This window comes from Pseudophryne corroboree, chromosome 1, assembly GCF_028390025.1.
Source record: "Pseudophryne corroboree isolate aPseCor3 chromosome 1, aPseCor3.hap2, whole genome shotgun sequence".
Lineage (NCBI taxonomy): Eukaryota > Metazoa > Chordata > Amphibia > Anura > Myobatrachidae > Pseudophryne > Pseudophryne corroboree.
The window spans coordinates 42,016,403-42,041,560 of record NC_086444.1 but is presented as its reverse complement, the minus strand read 5'-3'; the positions used below and the strand labels follow the sequence as shown (position 1 = coordinate 42,041,560).

Here is a 25,158-nt window from a genome sequence, read left to right as displayed (position 1 = left end):
AAATCCATATTGTCTTGAGAACACCTACCTCTGGCATGATGACTACATTTGCCACTGCTTGGCCCAAAACTGGCTAATATCTATAAATAGAAATAAAAACCCTAATTTCATTATGGCACATAAAACAATATCCTATATAATAAAAGGTTAGCACTGCTCCTCACCTCTATGGGGGAATTCAAGTGGTTTGAGCACCAGCGGCCACTAGATGGAGCCCAACAGAGCAATTCAAGTGTTGCCCCATTCGGGCCCGCACACAGCCAATGGCCCTGACAGTACTGTTATGTTGTTCCGTCATTTTGACGGGCTGGTAACGAATAGAACAGGAAGTTGTCATTAGCGCTATCACCACCACAGCAAATCTGTGCGCATTCAGCAAATAAAGGCACGGAGAGTTTCTTCATATTTTGAATAAAACATTTAGGGGGACATTTACTAAGCAGTGATAAAAGTGGAGAAGTGAGCGGAGAAGTTGCCCATGGCCACCAATCAGCTGCTTCGTACAACTGTATAGTATGCAAATTATAAATGTTACGACCAATGCTGATTGGTTGCCATGGGCAACTTCTCCACTTCCTCACTTCTCCATTTTTATCACTGCTTAGTAAATGTCCCCCTTAATGTTGCAGCACGTCGTCAAGTGATCCCAAATGTCTGTAAGTCCCTGCACTAGCATACATACACCACTAGATTGCCTGTAAATGCACTTACCTCTCAGGTACAGAGGTTAACACCCAGACAAGTGCTGGCTTTTGAGACACACCCAACTAGGCCTTATATAGCCATGAAAACACTAGGAAAAATGTTTACAAGAAATGCCCACGCTGGGATTTACACAGAGTGTACACAGCACCAGCTGAAATGCTATCACAATCCCCATGCTTTTATCTGCTAGATACACAGGTTTGCAGTGGTACTGTCTGTCTGTCTGTCTGTCTGTCTGTCTATCTATCTATCTATCCTTTTACTGTATATAATGTTCTATCTATCTATTTATCTATCTATCATCTTACGCTATGTAATGTTTTTATGTCTGTCTGTCTGTCTGTCTGTCTGTCTGTCTATCATCTTTATATAATTATGTCTGTCTGTCTGTCTGTCTGTCTATCTATCTATCTATCCATCTCATCTTTCTCTATATAATTTTTTGATGTCTCTATCTATCTATCTATCTATCTATCTATCTATCTATCTATCTATCTATCTATCTATCTATCTATCTATGTGTCTGTCTGTCTGTCTATCTATCTATCTATCTATCTATCTATCTATCTATCTATCTATCTATCTGTCTGTCTGTCTGTCTGTCTATCTGTCTATCTATCTCATCTTTCTCTATATCATTTTTTTATGTCTCTATGTCTATCAATCTAATCTTTCTCTATATAATGTCTTTATGTCTGCATGTCTATCAATTATCTATAGAGATGTGTGGGTTCGGATTTATCCAGATTTATTCGGATTTAGCTGAATCTCAAAACAGCATCTTATTGTCTCTCGGATGTCACGTGTTTTGGATAGCCAATAAAAAAAATCCGGATAAATCCGAACTCGCACATCTCTAATTATCTAACATTTTTATCTATCTATCTATCTATCTATCTATCTATCTATCTATCTATCTATCTATCTGTCTGTCTAGTATCTACTATCAAATTTTTTTATCTCTCTCTATAATGTCTTTATGTCTGCATGTCTATCAACTATCTAAAATTTTTTATCTATCTATTTCTTTATTTATCTATATATCTGTCTGTCTTATATCTAGAGATGAGCGGGTTCGGTTTTAATCGGATTTACTGGAATCTCCTTATTGGCTCACGGACATCACGTGTTTTGGTTAACCAATAAGAAAAATCCAGAAAAAAAGAACTTGCGATAATTCTGGCGTTAAGAACCGAGTAAATCTGAACCCACTCATCTCTATTTATATCCTTTTGTCTGCCTATCATTGTACAATTCCCTTATTCTCCGACTGACCCCACTGCATAGTCCCCTCCGCCTACACCTGGTGTACTGACTCACCCAGCACATCACCTGTCTGCTCATGGTACACCACTGCCATGGAAAATATCTGTTACATCAACCCTCTATATGTCTGTCTTCCTCTATTAACACAAGAGGTTACATGACTGCAGAAGCAAATATGATCCTCACCCCAGTGAATCAGGACTTACAGGGAATAATGTCACCGCTCTCCTGTCACTTCTAATCATAAATACACCTTGTGTGCAGATCCAGCTTTCCCAGCAATATACTTATAACAACCGTACACTATTATCCTCTCTCTTTAGATGATGGTATAAATACCCCTTCCAGGGGTATATTTCATTCCTCATTAATACAGTAAACTGTCACTCTGACAAACCCTATTTTAGATTTGCAATAGAACAATATTCATCGTCGCCTTTGCAGATTTCGCACAGTTCTATAAAATGTCATTGCCTATACAGTAAGAGGGGACTCTTTTTCTACCACATTGGCGGATTGGTATTTGCATACAGCAGCCAATAAGGTTAGGAAAAAACTTAAAAACTGCAAATATTCTTATCTGATTGGCTGCTGTATGCCAAAGAAACATTTTTTTTTTCCTGCGTAAGATATGTATTCTCATACTGTGCATGCACGCTATAAATGTGTACATACAGTATACATCCATATGCGGATTTGTGCATGCCCATGATTTGCATCTCTTTACCCCTGGAGAGGGTAGCCTTAAGTTTAGTACAGTACGGGGGCGTGTTCATGTAAATTGGGCATAGACGCATCTGCAGCTATGTCCGGTTGGAGGCGTAGCTGTTGCAGCAACTGGTGCAAAGAATACAATGACGGTAATGACTGTTGCTGCGCCATCTGGCTGCTTCTGATTGGCTGTTTGCATTTTCACAATTTGCTTTTTAAAGGAGTAAACGACACATGTGGGGTGTTTGCATTTAATTACATTTTATACAGAAAATGTGACTTTTGCTTTTATTAATAACTGTCCAGATAATATTCTCTCTTGTGCATATGACACTTCATTACATTATTATATTGTGTACAAATAGGGTAATGTCTCTTTACCATTCATTACTAGCCCAAGCATTCTACGTCCCTGCACTATTGGGAAGCTAAAGCATACGTCTGCTGCAAATGCTATTTGTGAGTTTATGTTAAGTGGAACGCTTTTGCGCCTTTTTTAAAGTGCGCTTTTTCCTACGTATTTTCAATACGCTTCATACTAATTGTGTTTATTTTAGTTTTGTCCCCTATAGAATTGATTCCCAACCAGTCTGTCTAGACACATTAATATGTCACGATATATTGGGATAGATGTTCCACAAAAAAGTATAATCAAAAAGTGGGAAGCTTTTAAAATAAACTGAATATATGCAGTTGGGATTATCTGCGATCTGTGATTTAATTGTAAATAGAATTATTTTTTTCCCATTTTAGTTCTTTTATTAATCAGATTTTGCAGGAATCTGCAGTTCCACACATAACTGAGAGCCACAGGTTATAGCGTTATGGTGTAGATGTTATGTTTTAAAGCTGCAACTGTGCATATATATTGTGCTAATGTGAATATATTGTGTGTGATTCCAGATAAAAGCAAGGAGATGCATCTATACGTGGCAGAATCCGACACGTCCGGCAGTGAATTCTGGAGAGAAATACCAGGTATTTTGCATTCGAATACAATCTCTGATATCCGTCAGGCCAAGATAAAGGAAATTGTCTGGAATGTTTAGAGCAAAGGTCTGGAATAAAACGCACTCGGAGCTGGTGATTTGCGGAGAATAGGCCAATATAAAAAGAAAAAAAAATCAAAAGAGAAAAAAAAATGATAAAACACAACAACAGCTAATAGCGAGCGGATTATTAATTGCAGAGGACGCATCAAAAGGGGATTTTAGAAACATGTACAATGAGATAGCCTGCAAAGGCATGAAATGACAATAATTGAAATGTTTCTTACAAACCTTCCATTAAAAAGGATCACAGCTTATTGCTTTTTATAACTGTCAGACAGACATTAAAGGTGTTTTATTGCATCTCTTTCAACATTTATATTATCTTCATGATAATGATCTCTACACAAAATGTATAATACATTTACAAAAATTACATTATACAAATTAAATGAAACCACCTTCTTACTGATTGCTAAACGTCTCCGAGGGGTTTGGGGAGTACGTGATTAGAAGTTTTGATACTAAGTTGTCTATTGCAGTGTCTTAAGGAGAAGGTTTGCTTTCTTGGGAGCAGGGAATCTAATTTTCCATTTATGTAATGCAAACTGCCTTGGCTTTGACTATTCACGGTTAATTGACTGTCAAACGAGGTTGTTATCCTGAGGCAATGTCTGCAAATTTGCCTGTCAAATGAGACAGAGAGAGCAGGCAGCAGAGAGAGAGGCTGAGAGGGGCAGGGAGAGAGGAGCCGGCTGACTGTGTGCAGCACTGAGATCAGGGGGCAGCTGCACTGACAGCCGGGGGCCACCAGGTGCCCACCTACCTCCCTATCTATAGCCACTTACATTGTGCGATGCTCTCAGCACAGGACGAAGACATATCAATGCTGTTACATCCAATCTCATATCTATCTATCTATCTATCTATCTCATATCTATCTATCTATCTATCTATCTATCTATCTCATATCTATCTATCTATCTATCTATCTATCTATCTATCTATCTATCTATCTATCTATCTATTATCTATCAATTAATTATCTTCTATCTATCTATCTATCTATCTATCTATCTAATATCTATCTATCTATCTATCTATCTATCTATCTATCTATCTATCTATCTATCTATCTATCAATGAATTATCCATCTATCTATCTATCTATCTATCTATCTATCTATCTATCTATCTATCTATCTATCTATCTATCATCTCATATCTATCTATCTATCTATTTATTATCTATCTATCTATCAATTATCTATCTATCTAGCTATCTATCGCATATCTATCTATCTATCTATCTATCTATCTATCTATCTATCTATCTATCTATCTATCTATCATCTAATATCTATCTATCTATTATCTATCTGTCTATCATCTCATACCATTCTATCTATCTAATGTCTGTATCTCATATATATGTATCTTCTATCTATCTATCATCTATCTATCTATCTATCTATCTATCATCTCAAATCTATGTATCTATCTATCCTCTCATGTCTATCTATCTATCTATCTATCTATCTATCTATCTATCTATCTATCTATCTCAGATCAATCAATCTATCTAATGTCTATCTATGTGTCTCATATCTATCTATATATCTATCTATCTGTTTGTCTGTCTTTATTATATCTAGCTCATATCTATCTATCTATCTATCTATCTATCTATCTATCTATCTATCTATCTATCTATCTATCTTATAGCTATTACCTTTTATCTGTCATCTTATAACTATCTACTACCATTATCTATCTATCTATCTATCTATCTATCTATCTATCTATCATCTCATATCTATCTATCTATCTATCTATCTATCTATCTATCTATCTATCCTCTCATATCTATCTATCTATCTATCTATCTATCTATCTATCTATCTATCTATCTATCTATCTCAGATCAATCTATCTATCTAATGTCTATCTATGTGTTTCATATCTATCTATATATCTATCTATCTATCTATCTGTTTGTCTGTCTTTATTATATCTATCTCATATCTTTCTTTCTATCTATCTATCTATCTATCTATCTATCTTATAGCTATTACCTTTTACTTATCTACGGAGGTTAATATCATATAACTACTGTATCTATCTATCTATCTATCTATCTATCTATCTATCTATCTATCTATCTATCTATCTATCTATCTATCTATCTAATGTCTATCTATGTGTCTCATATCTATCTATCTATCTATCTATCTATCTATCTATCTATCTATCTATCTATCTATCTATCTATCTATCTATCTATCTATCTATCTATCTTTATTATATCTATCTGCTGATGGGGTGTGGCCTGCCAACTCATTGGTTTGACTAACCATTAGAGAATGCAACGACTGGGCCCCTTCATAGATATATACAGTAAATTTAGCTGCTGCATGCATGATAATGTACCAGATTAATAACAGATTAATAACAGCAATATAGAAAATACACCATAGTCCAGTATAAGGTAACATATGTATAATGTATAATTCAAGTGCACAGTCTAGAACATGATCCCCCCCCCCTCCCCCCCAGGCAGTAGGGCCCACCAGTGGTTTCCCCTGTACCACTGTGGGCCAGTCCAAGTCTGGGGGTAAGTATATACCAGGTTTGCTCACTACTGGGCCTGAATCTGATTTGGGAATAAAGTAGGAAAGATTAAGTAACTCTGCACCCGGGTAAAACCATGTTGTACTGCAGGTGGAGCAGATTTATATTTGAGAGAGACGTGTCCAAACTCAGATGTAAATTGCATTGTAAAAATAAAGCCGTCCAGTATTTGTGGGCTACATGCAGAAGCAGCCGGTATTTACCCTGCATGAGAAAACAACGTATGTATTTGGACCCCTTGCATTGCAACATGGTTTGTCCTGGTACACAGTTACAGTACTTGCCTTTTCTTGCTTTATTCAGAAATCAGAATCAGACCCTCTGTTAGGGAAGGACTTTTGTCCATTCTTCCTGCGGATTTGCTCTAGGCTGTTAAGGTTGGTTGGATGACACTTGTGGTCTGCAAGATATTGCCACAGATTCCCAGATGGATTGTGATCTGGACTTTGGCTTGTCCATTATAGCACATTCACCCGTCTCTTGCTAAACCACCGCAATGCTGCTTTGGCCTTGTGCTTAGGATCGGTGCTGAAAGGTGACTTTTTCCCATGCCTTAGATTTCTAGCAGACTATAGCAGGTTGTCCTGTATTTTCAAAGGATGCCCAGTCCCCGTTGAGAAAGAGCATTCACACAACATGATGCTGCCACCCCCATACTTCACTGTTGGAATGGGGTTTGCTGGGGAATGGGCAGTGTTTGGTTTGCGCAAAGCATAGGGACATATTCACTTAGGGGAACATGTACTAAGCAGTGATAAAAGTAGAGAAGTTGCCCATGGTAACCAATCAGCATTAACGTAACATTTATAATTTGCATACTTAAAAAAATATACAGAGCAGCTGATTGGTTGCCATGGGCAACTTCTCCACTGGCTCCCTTCTCGACTTTTATCAATGCTTAGTACATGCCCCCCTTAGCCACAGGGTTCACATGCGGATGAATCCCCGCTTATTGGATTGAGCTATTTTTATATGCCCCATAGCTAGGGAGGCCAATCCCGGGATCGGCGGGATCCCGGGATTTGGGCCCAAAAATGCTGGGATTTAAATCCCGGGATTGGAGCATCCAATCCCGGGATTCACGGGATTATACTGCACGTGCGCGGCGGCGGGAGGGTGGGTGTGTAAGTAATAGTACTTACTCATTTAGGCCGGCAGCAGCCATGAACAAGTTGAACGCGCGCGGCACTTCAAATGTAGCGCCGGCCGCCAGCCAATCAGAGCTGGCGGACCGGCAGCCAATCAGGGAAGCTGCAGCGGCAGCCAATCAGGAGCGACTGCTGCGGCCGCTTCCCTGATTGGCTGCCGGTCCGCCAGCTCTGGTTGGCTGGCGGGCGGCGCTTCATTTGAAATGCCGCCGCGTTCAGTGTGTTAATGGTTGCCGCCCGTCTAATAGTAAGTACTATTACTTACACACATGATCCTCTCTCCCTCCGTGCAGCCTTCCTCCCTCCCTGCCGTGACCTACACCCTCTGTCCTGAGTCCCGCACCGCTACCTACACCCTCCCTACCTCCCGCACCGCTACCTACCTCCCGCACCGCTACCTACACACTCCCTACCTCCCGCACCGCTACCTACCTCCCGCACCGCTACCTACACACTCCCTACCTCCCGCGCCGCTACCTACACCCTCCATACCTCCCGCACCACTACCTACAAACTCGCTACCTCCCGCACCGCTACCTACACACTCCCTACCTCCCGCAGCGCTACCTACACCCTCCCTCCAGCGCTGCTCCCTACAACTTTCTCTAATCCCTACTGCAATCCCGGGAATCCCGGGATTGACCGTTTTTCAATCCCGAATCCCGGGATTGAAAAAACGGCCCGGGATTGGCCTCCCTACCCATAGCGCTTTGAATTGGGGCCAAAAAGCTATATTTTTGTCTCATCTGATCACAAAACCTGTTCCTACATGGTGCTGGGTCACTGTGATGCTGGCAAACTCCAGATTTGCTTTTATGTGGTTTTTCTTCAGTAATGGCCTCTTCCTAACCGCCTTCCCGTACTGGCCAGTGTTATGCAAGCCTCCTGATATGGTTGGGATATACTTTGACGCTATAAGGGACGGCCTTGTCTAGGCAGTGCCTTCGGGGTATGATACGCTTCTGTCTCCTTACAGTTCATCCTACTTGTTCATTTCTAGAATGTTATATTCATCTCATTTTCACAGCTTTCCCTAAGATTCACAGTATGGCTAATGTTATTTAAATTAGGGGATCTTTTGACCATAAATGCTGACCTTTTTTAATGATTCACATGTAGAGGCTAATTGAAAGTCAAGCGTTAGGTCAATAGCTTTCATCTGTGCAAACTTGGAGCTTCCACTGCATAGGAGCTGTATACTTATGCAATCAGCCTTTATCAGTTTTTATTTAGAAAAATAAATAAAATAAAAACAACGCAAATAATGTATCATGAGAGTGAAACTCGTATTGAGATCGAATTCTGTCTGGTAAATTTAGTGAAAGTGTCAGTTCTAATACAGACAAACTGTCTCCTAATATCTACTACACCTAAATATATACTGTAGATAGATAGATAGATAGATAGATAGATAGATAGATAGATAGATAGATAGATAGATAGATAGATAGATAGATAGTCTTGCACTGTGATTTGTGACCAGATCACAGGAGGGTTTATTGATCCCTATATAAATGGGAATGCTGTAAGATAGTGATTGACAGACTGAGAATGCTAAAAATATAAGCAGACCATGAGGTATCCATGGGAAACCATTTTGTAAATAGTTCCAGCGTACACGTGTATCCTATAGATGCACTACCATTTATTGATTTCAGTTTTTTGCATGTTTGATGCATAGAAAACATATTTTTTGCAAATAAATAAATTACTGAAAAAATGGAGTGTGCCCAAAATGGCTGCCTGCTTTGTACCACGGTTTCTTTATTACATATGCTAAGCACTTTGTGTCCTTTTGGAGAAAAGTACTATACAAATAAGTATTATCAGTATAATTATTAAGCCGGGCATATATTTTGCTATTATTGGTCCACACCACATCTTATTGGGCTGATAATCACATAGGTGGTCATTCCGAGTTGTTCGCTCTGTAATTTTCTTCGCATCGCAGCGATTTTCTGCTAATTGCACATGCGCAATGTTCGCACTGCGACTGCGCCAAGTAAATTTGCTATGAAGTTTGGTATTTTACTCACGGCATTACAAGGTTTTTTTCTTCGTTCTGGTGATCGTAATGTGATTGACAGGAAGTGGGTGTTTCTGGGCGGAAACTGGCCGTTTTATGGGTGTGTGTGAAAAAACGCTACCGTTTCTGGGAAAAACGCGGGAGTGGCTGGAGAAACGGAGGAGTGTCTGGGCGAACGCTGGGTGTGTTTGTGACGTCAAACCAGGAACGACAAGCACTGAACTGATCGCACTGGCAGAGTAAGTCTCGAGCTACTCAGAAACTGCACAGAGAAGTCTTTTCGCAATATTGCGAATCTTTCGTTCGCAATTTTGATAAGCTAAGATTCACTCACAGGAGGCGGCGGCTTAGCGTGTGCAAAGCTGCTAAAAGCAGCTTGCGAGCGAACAACTCGGAATGAGGGCCCTAGTGTATCACTGCAACCTCTCAGAGATGAAAATCTTCCAACATGCCCGACTGATCTGATCATTGGTTGACCGCATCTGGCCGACCCTGTTCCTTCACAGGGGGAGGAACGCAGAAATGTCTCCTCCCCAGGAGAGGCACCCCGATATTGTGTGGTTATACACTATAAGTTATCTCACATACAGCGAGATGTACTAAGCCTTAAAGAGTGATAAACTAGAAAGAGATAAAGTACCAACCAATCAGCTCCTGACTGCCATGTTACAGGCTGTGTTTGAAAAATGACACTTGGGAGCTGATTGGTTAGTAGTTTATCTCTCCCCACTTTATCTCTCTCCAAGGCTTAGGGCGGGATGTACTAAGCAGTAACAGAGCAGCAAAACCTGTTACCGTCCCGTTGTCTTTTCCCATATGTTCTATCCTCAGCCAGACTCGCTGTCAGTTGCTTCTGCATCTCCTGTTACACGGCCGCCCATGAGAGCAGGTGCCGCGCCAAAGAAGTCACGTGTCACAGGAGACGCGGAACCAACTGACAGCGCGGCAGGCTGAGGAGAGAACATATGGGAAAAGACAACGGGCCGGTAACAGGTTTTACCGCTACTGGTGCTTAGTACATCCCGCCCTTAGTACATCTGTCCCAGTGTATGGCCAGATTATCTGATTAGTTTCAGGCCCATGGGTTTCGGTCTGACAGATATTCTTGCCCATATTTATCAAGCTTTGGAGAGTGATAAATTACACTGTGATAAAGTACCAACCAACCAGCTCCTAACTGCCATGTTACAGGCTGTGTTTGAAAAATGACAGTTAGGAGCTGATTGGTTGGTACTTTATCACCGTGCAATTTATCACTCTCCAAGGCTTGATAAATCTGGGCCTTTATCTGACAAGGGGACTAATTCAGACCTGATCGCTAGCAAGCGATTTTTGCACTGCTGCGATCAGATAGTGTGTAGCAGAGCTGTACAAACTGATCTTGTGCAGTCTCTGCGCAGCCCAGGACTTACTCAGCCGCTGCAATCACTTCAGCCTGTCCGGGACCGGAGCTGATGTTAGGAACCCTCCCTGCAAACGCATGGACACGCCTACATTTTCTGGACACTCCCTGAAAACGGTCAGTTGACACGCACAAACGCCTTCTTCCTGTCAGTCTCCTTGCGATCGCCCGTGCGAACGGATCCGTCGCACAAACCCATCGTTGAGTGGCGATCCGCTTTGAACCCGTGCAACGCGCCTGCGCATTGCGGTGCATAAGCATGCGCAGTTTGGACCTTATCGCCCACTGTGCTAAAACGCAGCCTAGCGATCAGGTCTGAATTACCCCCTGAATTACCCCCCATGTACGCCCAGCATTAGTCTCTTGTGTTACAAACAGTACATGCACTAAAAAAAAAAGTTTTTTCCCGGCAAGTATATATATGTTGCAGCGGTGTGCGTTGTATTTTCTAGACACGGGATCCGTGGAACGAATATTGCTGTCCATAATAATGTAACAATAATTTTATAATTTCCACGGCAGACTTCTCCGGTTACTCTTTTTATATGTACATAAATATGAATGTCAAATTCAACAAAATAACAAGAAATAAAAAATAAAAATAAAAACATTTCTGGCGGGATATCGGTCCCATAAAGCGTTTGATTAACTTTTGCATCATGTTCTCAACAGGTGACCGGTGCATCGTTATCTCACCAACCTTCCTCCATCTTTATTGCCGCCACTTGTTGAAATGTCGGCGATAAAAACAGGATATTAAAAAAAATAAAAAAAAATAAAAGAGAGACCGAAAAAGTAGTGCCGGGCGTCCTTCCACACACTAACAGATGCCCATAATTTCCTAACAGCCACCACTAAATAAGTAAAACTCCATCTGTACAAAGCAGGAGACGGTGGTTAATCCAGCATCAGGGCGCAGTGACCTCCTCGCCGCCGGTGGCAATGTACCGCGCTGAATGGGCCCTTAAACTGAAATTTATGTTGTCACTTCGCTGCCCGTGAAACTGGTTTAATTTTAAAAAAGGCAATTACTCTGCAGCCGTAAAACGGACCAAGGAGGGGAAAAAATAGATGGCTGAAGATTCACCATCAACAAACCCATTTAAAAAAGACATTTTCTTGTTTTTTTTATCTGTTTTGTCTGTAGGAGAAGCCAGTCAGGAAAACAGCACATCGCACCCACTGAAGAAGGACGTAGGAAGTATGGGAAAAGGTAATAGCACTTCAAAAACTATTTGTAGGCGGATATTCACAGCAGGGTAGGGATGGGCATCAATATTCCATCTTTCATAAAGATTGCATTTCATGGACAATATATATTTTTGGATTGATCCTGGAGACTTAATGTACCAGCAGGATTGATCCTAAAATCGTGATGCTTGGTGCTGGTGGCGATCTTCTCACCTCGTCTTTTTCTCCACTGCGCATGCATGACCTCTTCCCTTTCTTTAATTGCACACGTGCAACCGACCTGATTCCCTTCCTCCAACTGTGAATGCACAAAAATATCAATCCCGGAGGATAGCGATATTGGGGGTCATTCCGAGTTGATCGCTAGCTGCCGTGGTTCGCAGCGCAGCGATCAGGCTAAAAATCGTCATTTCTGCGCATGCGTATGCACCGCAATGCGCAGGCGCGTCATACGGGTACAAAGACCTTTGTGGTTTTGCACAGGTTCTAGCGAAGCTTTCAGTCGCACGGCACAACGCAGGAAGATTGACATGAAGTGGGCGTTTCTGGGTGTCAACCCGCCGTTTTTAGGGAGTGCTTAGAAAAACGCAGGCGTGTCGGGGAAAACACAGGCGTGGCTGGGCGAACGCTGGGCGAGTGTGTGACGTCAAAAGCCGTCCCTCCGTCGTTAGTATCAACGCACACGAAGAGTAACTACAGGGCTGGTCTTGTTTTGTACAAAAAGATTTTGCAGCCGATCTGCTGCACAGGCGTTCGCACTTCTGCTAAGCTAAAATGCACTCCCCGGTGGGCGGCGACAATGCGTCTGCACGGCTGCTAAAAACTGCTAGCGAGCGATCAACTCGGAATGACCCCCATTATTATACTGCATTTTCTTGTGTTAGATGAAGAGATTGCAATCCTGTGTTGATCTGAAAGATCGATATGCCACTGCCGATGGGGGATCCCTATAACAGGCCAAGGCTATGTCCCAACAAACTTGACCATGCTCTCTAAGTTCTCAAGGTTCTTCATGGTGGTGCTGTATTTGTGAAGGTTAATAAAGCCAGGTGGTCAAATCTGTGGAGGCGTGGCCGGCCCTTCTAAAAATGAAAAATATATTTTGCCACAAGTCACAGGGGCTGGGCCTCGCGGCACACCCTCACCTCTCTGTATGTCGGGCGGCCAATCAGAGTGCTAGGAGGTGGAGCTGCTCAGCCAGCCCCTGTCTGTATGTGTGCTGTGCAGCTGAGCAGAGCTGCTTGGCCACATTTTTAGTAGAGATGAGCGCCGGAAATTTTTCGGGTTTTGTGTTTTGGTTTTGGGTTCGGTTCCGCGGCCGTGTTTTGGGTTCGACCGCGTTTTGGCAAAACCTCACCGAATTTTTTTTGTCGGATTCAGGTGTGTTTTGGATTCGGGTGTTTTTTTCAAAAAACCCTAAAAAACAGCTTAAATCATAGAATTTGGGGGTCATTTTGATCCCAAGGTATTATTAACCTCAAAAACCATAATTTCCACTCATTTTCAGTCTATTCTGAATACCTCACACCTCACAATATTATTTTTAGTCCTAAAATTTGCACCGAGGTCGCTGTGTGAGTAAGATAAGCGACCCTAGTGGCCGACACAAACACCGGGCCCATCTAGGAGTGGCACTGCAGTGTCACGCAGGATGTCCCTTCCAAAAAACCCTCCCCAAACAGCACATGACGCAAAGAAAAAAAGAGGCGCAATGAGGTAGCTGACTGTGTGAGCAAGATAAGCGACCCTAGTGGCCGACACAAACACCGGGCCCATCTAGGAGTGGCACTGCAGTGTCACGCAGGATGTCCCTTCCAAAAAACCCTCCCCAAACAGCACATGACGCAAAGAAAAAAAGAGGCGCAATGAGGTAGCTGACTGTGTGAGTAAGATAAGCGACCCTAGTGGCCGACACAAACACCGGGCCCATCTAGGAGTGGCACTGCAGTGTCACGCAGGATGTCCCTTCCAAAAAACCCTCCCCAAACAGCACATGACGCAAAGAAAAAAAGAGGCGCAATGAGGTAGCTGACTGTGTGAGCAAGATAAGCGACCCTAGTGGCCGACACAAACACCGGGCCCATCTAGGAGTGGCACTGCAGTGTCACGCAGGATGGCCCTTCCAAAAAACCCTCCCCAAACAGCACATGACGCAAAGAAAAATAAAAGAAAAAAGAGGTGCAAGATGGAATTGTCCTTGGGCCCTCCCACCCACCCTTATGTTGTATAAACAGGACATGCACACTTTAACCAACCCATCATTTCAGTGACAGGGTCTGCCACACGACTGTGACTGATATGACGGGTTGGTTTGGACCCCCCCCCAAAAAAGAAGCAATTAATCTCTCCTTGCACAAACTGGCTCTACAGAGGCAAGATGTCCACCTCATAATCATCCTCCGATATATCACCGTGTACATCCCCCTCCTCACAGATTATCAATTCGTCCCCACTGGAATCCACCATCTCAGCTCCCTGTGTACTTTGTGGAGGCAATTGCTGCTGGTCAATGTCTCCGCGGAGGAATTGATTATAATTAATTTTAATGAACATCATCTTCTCCACATTTTCTGGATGTAACCTCGTACGCCGATTGCTGACAAGGTGAGCGGCGGCACTAAACACTCTTTCGGAGTACACACTTGTGGGAGGGCAACTTAGGTAGAATAAAGCCAGTTTGTGCAAGGGCCTCCAAATTGCCTCTTTTTCCTGCCAGTATAAGTACGGACTGTGTGACGTGCCTACTTGGATGCGGTCACTCATATAATCCTCCACCATTCTTTCAATTTGAGAGAATCATATGCAGTGACAGTAGACGACATGTCCGTAATCGTTGTCAGGTCCTTCAGTCCGGACCAGATGTCAGCATCAGCAGTCGCTCCAGACTGCCCTGCATCACCGCCAGCGGGTGGGCTCGGAATTCTGAGCCTTTTCCTCGCACCCCCAGTTGCGGGAGAATGTGAAGGAGGAGATGTTGACAGGTCGCGTTCCGCTTGACTTGACAATTTTCTCACCAGCAGGTCTTTCAACCCCAGCAGACTTGTGTCTGCCGGAAAGAGAGATCCAAGGTAGGCTTTAAATCTAGGATCGAGCACGGTGGCCAAAATGTAGTGCTCTGATTTCAACAGATTGACCACCCGTGAATCCTTGTTAAGCGAATTAAGGGCTCCATCCACAAGTCCCACATGCCTAGCGGAATCGCTCCATGTTAGCTCCTCCTTCAATGTCTCCAGCTTCTTCTGCAAAAGCCTGATGAGGGGAATGACCTGACTCAGGCTGGCAGTGTCTGAACTGACTTCACGTGTGGCAAGTTCAAAGGGCATCAGAACCTTGCACAACGTTGAAATCATTCTCCACTGCACTTGAGACAGGTGCATTCCACCTCCTATATCGTGCTCAATTGTATAGGCTTGAATGGCCTTTTGCTGCTCCTCCAACCTCTGAAGCATATAGAGGGTTGAATTCCACCTCGTTACCACTTCTTGCTTCAGATGATGGCAGGGCAGGTTCAGTAGTTTTTGGTGGTGCTCCAGCCTTCTGTACGTGGTGCCTGTACGCCGAAAGTGTCCCGCAATTCTTCTGGCCACCGACAGCATCTCTTGCACGCCCCTGTCGTTTTTTAAAAAATTCTGCACCACCAAATTCAAGGTATGTGCAAAACATGGGACGTGCTGGAATTTGCCCATATTTAATGCACACACAATATTGCTGGCGTTGTCCGATGCCACAAATCCACAGGAGAGTCCAATTGGGGTAAGCCATTCTGCGATGATCTTCCTCAGTTGCCGTAAGAGGTTTTTAGCTGTGTGCGTATTCTGGAAAGCGGTGATACAAAGCGTAGCCTGCCTAGGAAAGAGTTGGCGTTTGCGAGATGCTGCTACAGGTGCCGCCGCTGCTGTTCTTGCGGCGGGAGTCCATACATCTACCCAGTGGGCTGTCACAGTCATATAGTCCTGACCCTGCCCTGCTCCACTTGTCCACATGTCCGTGGTTAAGTGGACATTGGGTCCAACTGCATTTTTTAGGACACTGGTGAGTCTTTTTCTGACGTCCGTGTACATTCTCGGTATCGCCTGCCTACAGAAGTGGAACCTAGATGGTATTTGGTAACGGGGGCACACTGCCTCAATAAATTGTCTAGTTCCCTGTGAACTAACGGCGGATACCGGACGCACGTCTAACACCAACATAGTTGTCAAGGCCTCAGTTATCCGCTTTGCAGCAGGATGACTGCTGTGATATTTCATCTTCCTCGCAAAGGACTGTTGGACAGTCAATTGCTTACTGGAAGTAGTACAAGTGGGCTTACGACTTCCCCTCTGGGATGACCATCGACTCCCAGCAGCAACAACAGCAGCGCCAGCAGCAGTAGGCGTTACACGCAAGGATGCATCAGAGGAATCCCAGGCAGGAGAGGACTCGTCAGAATTGCCAGTGACATGGCCTGCAGGACTATTGGCATTCCTGGGGAAGGAGGAAATTGACACTGAGGGAGTTGGTGGGGTGGTTTGCGTGAGCTTGGTTACAAGAGGAAGGGATTTACTGGTCAGTGGACTGCTTCCGCTGTCGCCCAAAGTTTTTGAACTTGTCACTGACTTATTATGAATGCGCTGCAGGTGACGTATAAGGGAGGATGTTCCGAGGTGGTTAACGTCCTTACCCCTACTTATTACAGCTTGACAAAGGGAACACACGGCTTGACAAATGTTGTCCGCATTTCTGGTGAAATACCTCCACACCGAAGAGCTGATTTTTTTGGTATTTTCACCAGGCATGTCAACGGCCATATTCCTCCCACGGACAACAGGTGTCTCCCCGGGTGCCTGACTTAAACAAACCACCTCACCATCAGAATCCTCCTGGTCAATTTCCTCCCCAGCGCCAGCAACACCCATATCCTCCTCATCCTGGTGTACTTCAACACTGACATCTTCAATCTGACTATCAGGAACTGGACTGCGGGTGCTCCTTCCAGCACTTGCAGGGGGCGTGCAAATGGTGGAAGGCGCATGCTCTTCACGTCCAGTGTTGGGAAGGTCAGGCATCGCAACCGACACAATTGGACTCTCCTTGTGGATTTGGGATTTCGAAGAACGCACAGTTCTTTGCGGTGCTTTTGCCAGCTTGAGTCTTTTCAGTTTTCTAGCGAGAGGCTGAGTGCTTCCATCCTCATGTGAAGCTGAACCACTAGCCATGAACATAGGCCAGGGCCTCAGCCGTTCCTTGCCACTCCGTGTGGTAAATGGCATATTGGCAAGTTTACGCTTCTCCTCCGACAATTTTATTTTAGGTTTTGGAGTCCTTTTTTTACTGATATTTGGTGTTTTGGATTTGACATGCTCTGTACTATGACATTGGGCATCGGCCTTGGCAGACGACGTTGCTGGCATTTCATCGTCTCGGCCATGACTAGTGGCAGCAGCTTCAGCACGAGGTGGAAGTGGATCTTGATCTTTCCCTAATTTTGGAACCTCAACATTTTTGTTCTCCATATTTTAATAGGCACAACTAAAAGGCACCTCAGGTAAACAATGGAGATGGATGGATACTAGTATACAATTATGGATGGACTGCCGAGTGCCGACACAGAGGTAGCTACAGCCGTGGACTACCGTACTGTACTGTGTCTGCTGCTAATATAGACTGGATGATAATGAGATGTAGTATGTATAAAGAAGAAAGAAAAAAAAACCACGGGTAGGTGGTATACAATTATGGATGGACTGCCGAGTGCCGACACAGAGGTAGCTACAGCCGTGGACTACCGTACTGTACTGTGTCTGCTGCTAATATAGACTGGATGATAATGAGATGTAGTATGTATAAAGAAGAAAGAAAAAAAAACCACGGTTAGGTGGTATACAATTATGGATGGACTGCCGAGTGCCGACACAGAGGTAGCTACAGCCGTGGACTACCGTACTGTACTGTGTCTGCTGCTAATATAGACTGGATGATAATGAGATGTAGTATGTATAAAGAAGAAAGAAAAAAAAACCACGGGTAGGTGGTATACAATTATGGATGGACTGCCGAGTGCCGACACAGAGGTAGCTACAGCCGTGGACTACCGTACTGTACTGTGTCTGCTGCTAATATAGACTGGATGATAATGAGATGTAGTATGTATAAAGAAGAAAGAAAAAAAAACCACGGTTAGGTGGTATACAATTATGGATGGACTGCCGAGTGCTGACACAGAGGTAGCTACAGCCGTGGACTACCGTACTGTACTGTGTCTGCTGCTAATATAGACTGGATGATAATGAGATGTAGTATGTATAAAGAAGAAAGAAAAAAAAACCACGGGTAGGTGGTATACAATTATGGATGGACTGCCGAGTGCCGACACAGAGGTAGCTACAGCCGTGGACTACCGTACTGTACTGTGTCTGCTGCTAATATAGACTGGATGATAATGAGATGTAGTATGTATAAAGAAGAAAGAAAAAAAAACCACGGTTAGGTGGTATACAATTATGGATGGACTGCCGAGTGCCGACACAGAGGTAGCTACAGCCGTGGACTACCGTACTGTACTGTGTCTGCTGCTAATATAGACTGGATGATAATGAGATGTAGTATGTATAAAGAAGAAAGAAAAAAAAACCACGGGTAGGTGGTATACAATTATGGATGGACTGCCGAGTGCCGACACAGAGGTAGCTACAGCCGTGGACTACCGTACTGTACTGTGTCTGCTGTCAATATAGACTGGATGATAATGAGATGTAGTATGTATAAAGAAGAAAGAAAAAAAAACCACGGGTAGGTGGTATACAATTATGGACGGACTGCCGAGTGCCGACACAGAGGTAGCTACAGCCGTGAACTACCGTACTGTACTGTGTCTGCTGCTAATATAGACTGGTTGATAAAGAGATGTAGTAGTATGTATGTATAAAGAAGAAAGAAAAAAAAACCTCGGGTAGGTGGTATACAATTATGGACGGACTGCCGAGTGCCGACACAGAGGTAGCTACAGCCGTGAACTACCGTACTGTGTCTGCTGCGACTGGATGATAAATAATGATATAAAAAATATATATATATCACTACTGCAGCCGGACAGGTATATATATTATATAATGACGGACCTGCTGGACACTGTCTGTCAGCAGAATGAGTTTTTTATAGAATAAAAAAAAAAACACCACACAAGTGAAGTCACACGACGAGTGTTTAACTTTTTCAGGCAATCACACAATATAGTATACTACTAACTATACTGGTGGTCAGTGTGGTCAGGTCACTGGTCAGTCACACTGGCAGTGGCACTCCTGCAGCAAAAGTGTGCACTGTTTAATTTTAATATAATATGTACTCCTGGCTCCTGCTATAACCTATAACTGGCACTGCAGTGCTCCCCAGTCTCCCCCACAATTATAAGCTGTGTGAGCTGAGCACAGTCAGATATATATACATAGATGATGCAGCACACTGGGCTGAGCAGTGCACACAGATATGGTATGTGACTGAGTCACTGTGTGTATCGTTTTTTTCAGGCAGAGAACGGATATATTAAATAAAACTGCACTGTCTGGTGGTCACTGTGGTCAGTCACTAGTAAACTCTGCACTCTCTACACTTCTACAGTACTCCTAAGCTCCAGTAAATCAGGTCAATCTCTCTCTCTCTCTCTCTTCTAATCTAAATGGAGAGGACGCCAGCCACGTCCTCTCCCTATCAATCTCAATGCACGTGTGAAAATGGCGGCGACGCGCGGCTCCTTATATAGAATCCGAGTCTCGCGATAGAATCCGAGCCTCGCGAGAATCCGACAGCGTCATGATGACGTTCGGGCGCGCTCGGGTTAACCGAGCAAGGCGGGAAGATCCGAGTCGCTCGGACCCGTGAAAAAAAACATGAAGTTCGTGCGGGTTCGGATTCAGAGAAACCGAACCCGCTCATCTCTAATTTTTAGGCAAGGCCAGCCCATCAGGCCAGCGGCCCTTCTGGCATTTGCCTGAAGTGCCATATGGCCAGTCCGGCCCTGATAATGGGTGCAGATTGTGCACATGGACCCCTGGGTCAAGGGAGGCCCACATCTCATACCCTGAACCCATTGTTGCATTTACTTACCTGGCCATCGGACCACCCTCCCAGCCGGACGCACCATTGCTATGGTGATATCTAGGGAAATATGGTGCAGACGCCATATTTTTTTAACTAATGACCGGAAATATGTCGCCAGCTTTGGAAGAGAGTGCATGCACAGAAGATAAATGGCATTTATTTTTTTCAAGCGGTGGGGGCCACGGACATGTGCACATAGACCCCCTCCTGCCTTAAAATGCCCCTGTCTGCCCTATATCAGTAAATAGCCATGTAGCTCTCTTAAAGGCAATCTTTGCACATGTATATAGGAAGGACTTATACAAGGTCATATATATTGTTCTAGACCAGGTCTAGTCTACAACAGACGGGTTTTATATCCTCCTTCTCTCTTAAAGGTTGAACACATTAGAGCCCATTATTATACGCCCTTCATTGTACGTGACACAGGCATTTTAAATACTTACATTAACTCCTTCATTGCCCGGGGCCCTGAAGCCATCAGTCTGCCTGAAAGCTGCGGACCGCTGGCCAGCTCCCGCTGAAAGGGTTAGCGGCAACGTTAGGCGGGCAACTGGCTTTTGAACCATATTTTACGCTTGACAGGCAACATATGAATAATATATAGAGCTTGGGTGGATATAATTGAGATTAATGCATGCATATCAATCAATACATGACACGGTAATATAATACTTTAAAATAATATATTGCATTGATTTATATTCATGGATTTCTACATTAGATCTATGCCATACTCATGGAACGTTTTAAAGCTGGTTAAAGTATTTTTTTGTCTTCTATTAATAAATGGAGGCAGTTAGCCCTCTGCAGCCCTACTAAGGAGCCCCCGCTGTGTTTCTCTCATTGCAGAAGAACTACAGAAAGTTTTGTTTGAGCAGATAGATCTGAGGCGGAGGCTGGAGCAGGAATTCCAGGTGTTAAAGGGGACCCCGTCCTTTCCCGTATTCAGTAAGGAGCATTCCCTGCCTATTCTTCTGTGTTATCAGATTTGCTGTTTGTTTTATATTTCCCGTATTCACCTGTGATATCTGTACCTCCCGACAGACTAAACATATACATTATTATTACAGACTTTTATGTCATGTCTTTATTATACAGTTATTTCATTTAGCAAGAACTGTATTCCTCTTATAGCACTTCCAGGACCATGTACCAATAACATTATAAGGTAGTAAAGATAAAATAAAAACATGAGATAGATAGATAGATAGATAGATAGATAGATAGATAGATAGATAGATAGATAGATAGATAGATAGATAGATAGATAGATAGATATGAGAAAGACAGAGATAGATAGATAGATAGATAGATAGATAGATAGATAGATAGATAGATAGATAGATAGATAGATAGATAGATAGATAGATATGAGAAAGACAGAGATAGATAGATAGATAGATAGATAGATAGATAGATAGATAGATAGATAGATAGATAGATAGATAGATAGATAGATAGATAGATAGATAGATATGAGAAATACAGAGAAAGATAGACAGACAGAGACATTAAAGAGATAAATAGGGAGATACAATAGATATTAAAGAGATAGATAGATAGATAGATAGATAGATAGATAGATAGATAGATATTAAAGAGATACATAGCGAGATACAGTAGATATTAAAGAGATAGATAGATAGATAGATAGATAGATAGATATTAAAGAGATAAATAGAGAGATACAGTAGATATTAAAGAGATAGATAGACAGACAGCTAGATGAAAGAAAGAAAGAAAGAAAGAAAGAAAGAAAGAAAGAAAGAAAGAAAGAAAGAAAGAAAGAAAGAAAGAAAGAAAGAAAGAAAGAAATAAATTATAAAATACATAAGTAGATATTAGCTAGATCTACATAGGTAGATATGAAATAAATTATTTAATAGAAAGATAAAGCAATATGAGGTAGATAGATTATATAATAGATACATAGATAAATAGATAGATGCATACATTATATAATAGATAGATAGATAGATAGATAGATAGATAGATAGATAGATAGATAGATAGATAGATATGAAATTATTAGCTTATGTACTAGATAGTAGCTAGATAGATAGATAGATAGATATTATTTGAGCATCTTGGATTTGCTGTATAAGGTATAATGCTTTCCTGGTAATTATACCCAAAAATATGGTGTCCTCCAACTGACAAAATGTACCAGTTTATAGTGTTATACAGGTTCAATAAATCTGTCACTGGGGGGAATATGTGCGAAGTCTAGGAAAGTAATAAAGTGGAGAGAGATAAAGTACCAGCCAATCAGCTCCTTTCATTTTTCAAACACAGCCTGTAACATGACAGTTAGGAGCTGATTGACTGGTACTTTATCTCCGTCCACTTTATCTCCCTCCAAGGCTTAGTACATCTACCCCTAGGTGTCTACTGTGTGTGTGTGTGTGAGAGAGAGAGAGAGAGAGAGAGAGAGAGAGAGTTTGTTGTTTGTAGCGTCTGCTGAAATGGGACGTAATCTCTATCATTATACCGGATATTATAACATATGACAATGTCTGTAGTATTAGGGGCTTCCTACTCAAGGTTAAAAGAAAAAAAATGAGTTTTACCTTAGACTATGCCCATAGGCGTGTGCAGCACATTTTATTAGGGGGTGCACCGTCGGAGGGGTGTGTCTAGCACCGCCATTTGGGCGTGTCTAGCACCATCTATTGACGGTCATCGCAATATAAAATATCCACCCTTGTACCAATCCTAATAAAGTAGATACATTGTCAGATGTTGTGGTGTGCACCAAACAAACACCCCTGATGGCACTCACTGCAATTACACTGCTCCTCCTCAGCCTGGTCTGGCTCCCCCTCTCTTTCTCCTGCAAGCTGCAGTCACTCACTGACACTGACAGTCGCAGACTAGTTACTGCTGCTGCTGGAAAAACGCGTTACGTGTCAATGCTGCTGCCGACCGCCTGCCAGTATTGAATTTGTCTTCCTAAGAGGAACGCTGGCTGCATGCTGCTCCTCATCAGGGGCTGGCGTTGGCATAGCATAGAAGGAGAGAGGTGGGCATGTGGCGGGAGTGACGGGTGTGACGGGTGGGCGTGTGAGCAGCATGACATAATCACGTCCCATCACGCTGTTTTTATACATGGAGTTGAAAGCCGGTGGCAGTGGCACCCTTGATTAACCCAGGCGTCCGGTCAGTAATACAGTCCTGACAAGGTGCAACGCAGAGGGGACAGTAATCAGCCTGCTCGGCTGCATCAGGCATGTGAGATCGGGGTGCCGGACATTAGGGGGTGCCTGTGCACACCAGGCACCTCCCCTGCGCACACCTATGACTATGCCCAGGAGGGAGCTGGTGATGATATGTTCAGGATAAGCCGACGTGAAAGGAATTGGCTTTGGCTCACCAATATTGATTAACGGTGAATGTTGTCTGTTGCATTTAGACTCTTTTGGGCCCATATACTAAAATTGCAGTAATGTGTAAACGTTGTATCACACAATGACACCCAACCAAACACTTGCTTTCATTGTTAACTTGCATTAAGGAGATAATTACTCATTTCTGATTAGCTGCCGTGGTTCCATGCACATTTTGCACTGTTGCATGCGTGTAACTCCTCCATTCCTTATAGCAGATTCAGAACCACACATATAATGGTAGTGACTGAACCCCCCCGTGTCTTGCACTTCAGGGTTCTATTGATTCCTTGCTTACACATGTTCTGTCCCATTTCACCAAATATCGCAAATTACTGACGTGACGCAATAATGCAGCCTGTTAGCATAAAATCTGGCCACAGCAGACTCTCTTGTAGTAAATAACACTTTTTGTTTTAAAAAGAATTTAAGCATATCGCATCATGAAAATAAAAGTAGCACATTACAGAGTAAGGTCCTCATCCAGACCTGGACGCAGCTGTGCAGTCGCTCGCAGCGGGTGCATCCAGGTGTTCTGCACACGCACACCGACCATTGTGCGCATGCCCGACCTTACACATTGCAGCCACACCCCCGAAGGGTGCGGCCGCAATGTGATTGACAGGCGAGGACATTGTGGGGGTGGAGTTACGGCATTGCGGGGAGGTGCGGCACTGGGAAAACGGGGGCGTGCCGGGACCAATTTTCAGGACGGCTGTGTAATGTCACATGCAGCCGCTCCCACAAAAAAATGCCCGCTGACCGCCTGCTGCGCTGCTAGGGGTCAACCTTAGTTCCCATGCCTCCGCAATCTTATTGCGGAAGCATCGGGAGGCGGTCCATCACACATGCTGGTCGGCCTTGCCCCGTGCTGGGCGGCCCCCGCCCTCAGCATGTGCGGAGATGAACGCAGATCTGGCTGCGTATGCAGCGATCTGCGTTCATCTCTTGATAACACCCTAAATGCAGTAGCCAATGACGTGCAGGCATCGACAAGATTTCCGCGAGTCTGCCATGTTTTGGAGGAGCTATAATTTAAAAGGTAAAACCAGGTTTTGCCTTTTAACGTTTCTCTCTTATTTGCAAATGTATCAAATGTATCGGGATCTAGACCCAGTAATGATAATTTCTTATTGACACCATTCGCGGTAATAACAAATTATAGGACGCCCGTATATATTAAAATACACCCGGAGGGACACCTGCTCCTAAAGAAGCCTGTGCCTGCGGTGTGTTAAAAGTGAAGGGAAAACTAATGTGATCCCTTCACTTCTTCTTTCAGAGCTGGGAGGCGTTCCGTGCATGCGCGGTCTGCTGATGACGCATGCGTGAGTGCCTCTCGGTTTCTGCAAAAGTTGACCCATAGGCTACAACAGCTGATGCCATCTGGCTCCTCCTTCTCTTTAGGTTTATATGGGGCCTGCTTTTGAGATTGTAAATGGGGGAAGGACCAGAGGGGGTGCGATCAGTGGGATTGCTCCCCCCGCAGGTGGAGGAAACTGGTGCGCTCAGTGGTAGCGGCCTCCCTTGACCCTCCACAGCCCAGCACACAGCAATGTAGGCTGGGCCGGAGAGAGATGGGGAGCAAGCGGGGGGAGGGGTGCATGGACCGAGCCCCCGCCAC

At 43.5% G+C, this 25,158-nt stretch overlaps 1 protein-coding gene across 1 annotated transcript in view; it reads left to right on the top strand.

The window, feature by feature from the left end:
* SKOR2 (SKI family transcriptional corepressor 2) overlaps window positions 1–25,158 on the top strand; it is a 53,788-nt gene that overhangs the window by 12,483 nt on the left and 16,147 nt on the right. The window contains exons 4-6 of the mRNA XM_063913378.1: window positions 3,586–3,660; window positions 12,026–12,091; window positions 20,998–21,096. Of these exons, the coding sequence (XP_063769448.1) occupies window positions 3,586–3,660; window positions 12,026–12,091; window positions 20,998–21,096 (240 nt within the window). The remainder of the gene's footprint in view (window positions 1–3,585; window positions 3,661–12,025; window positions 12,092–20,997; window positions 21,097–25,158) is intronic.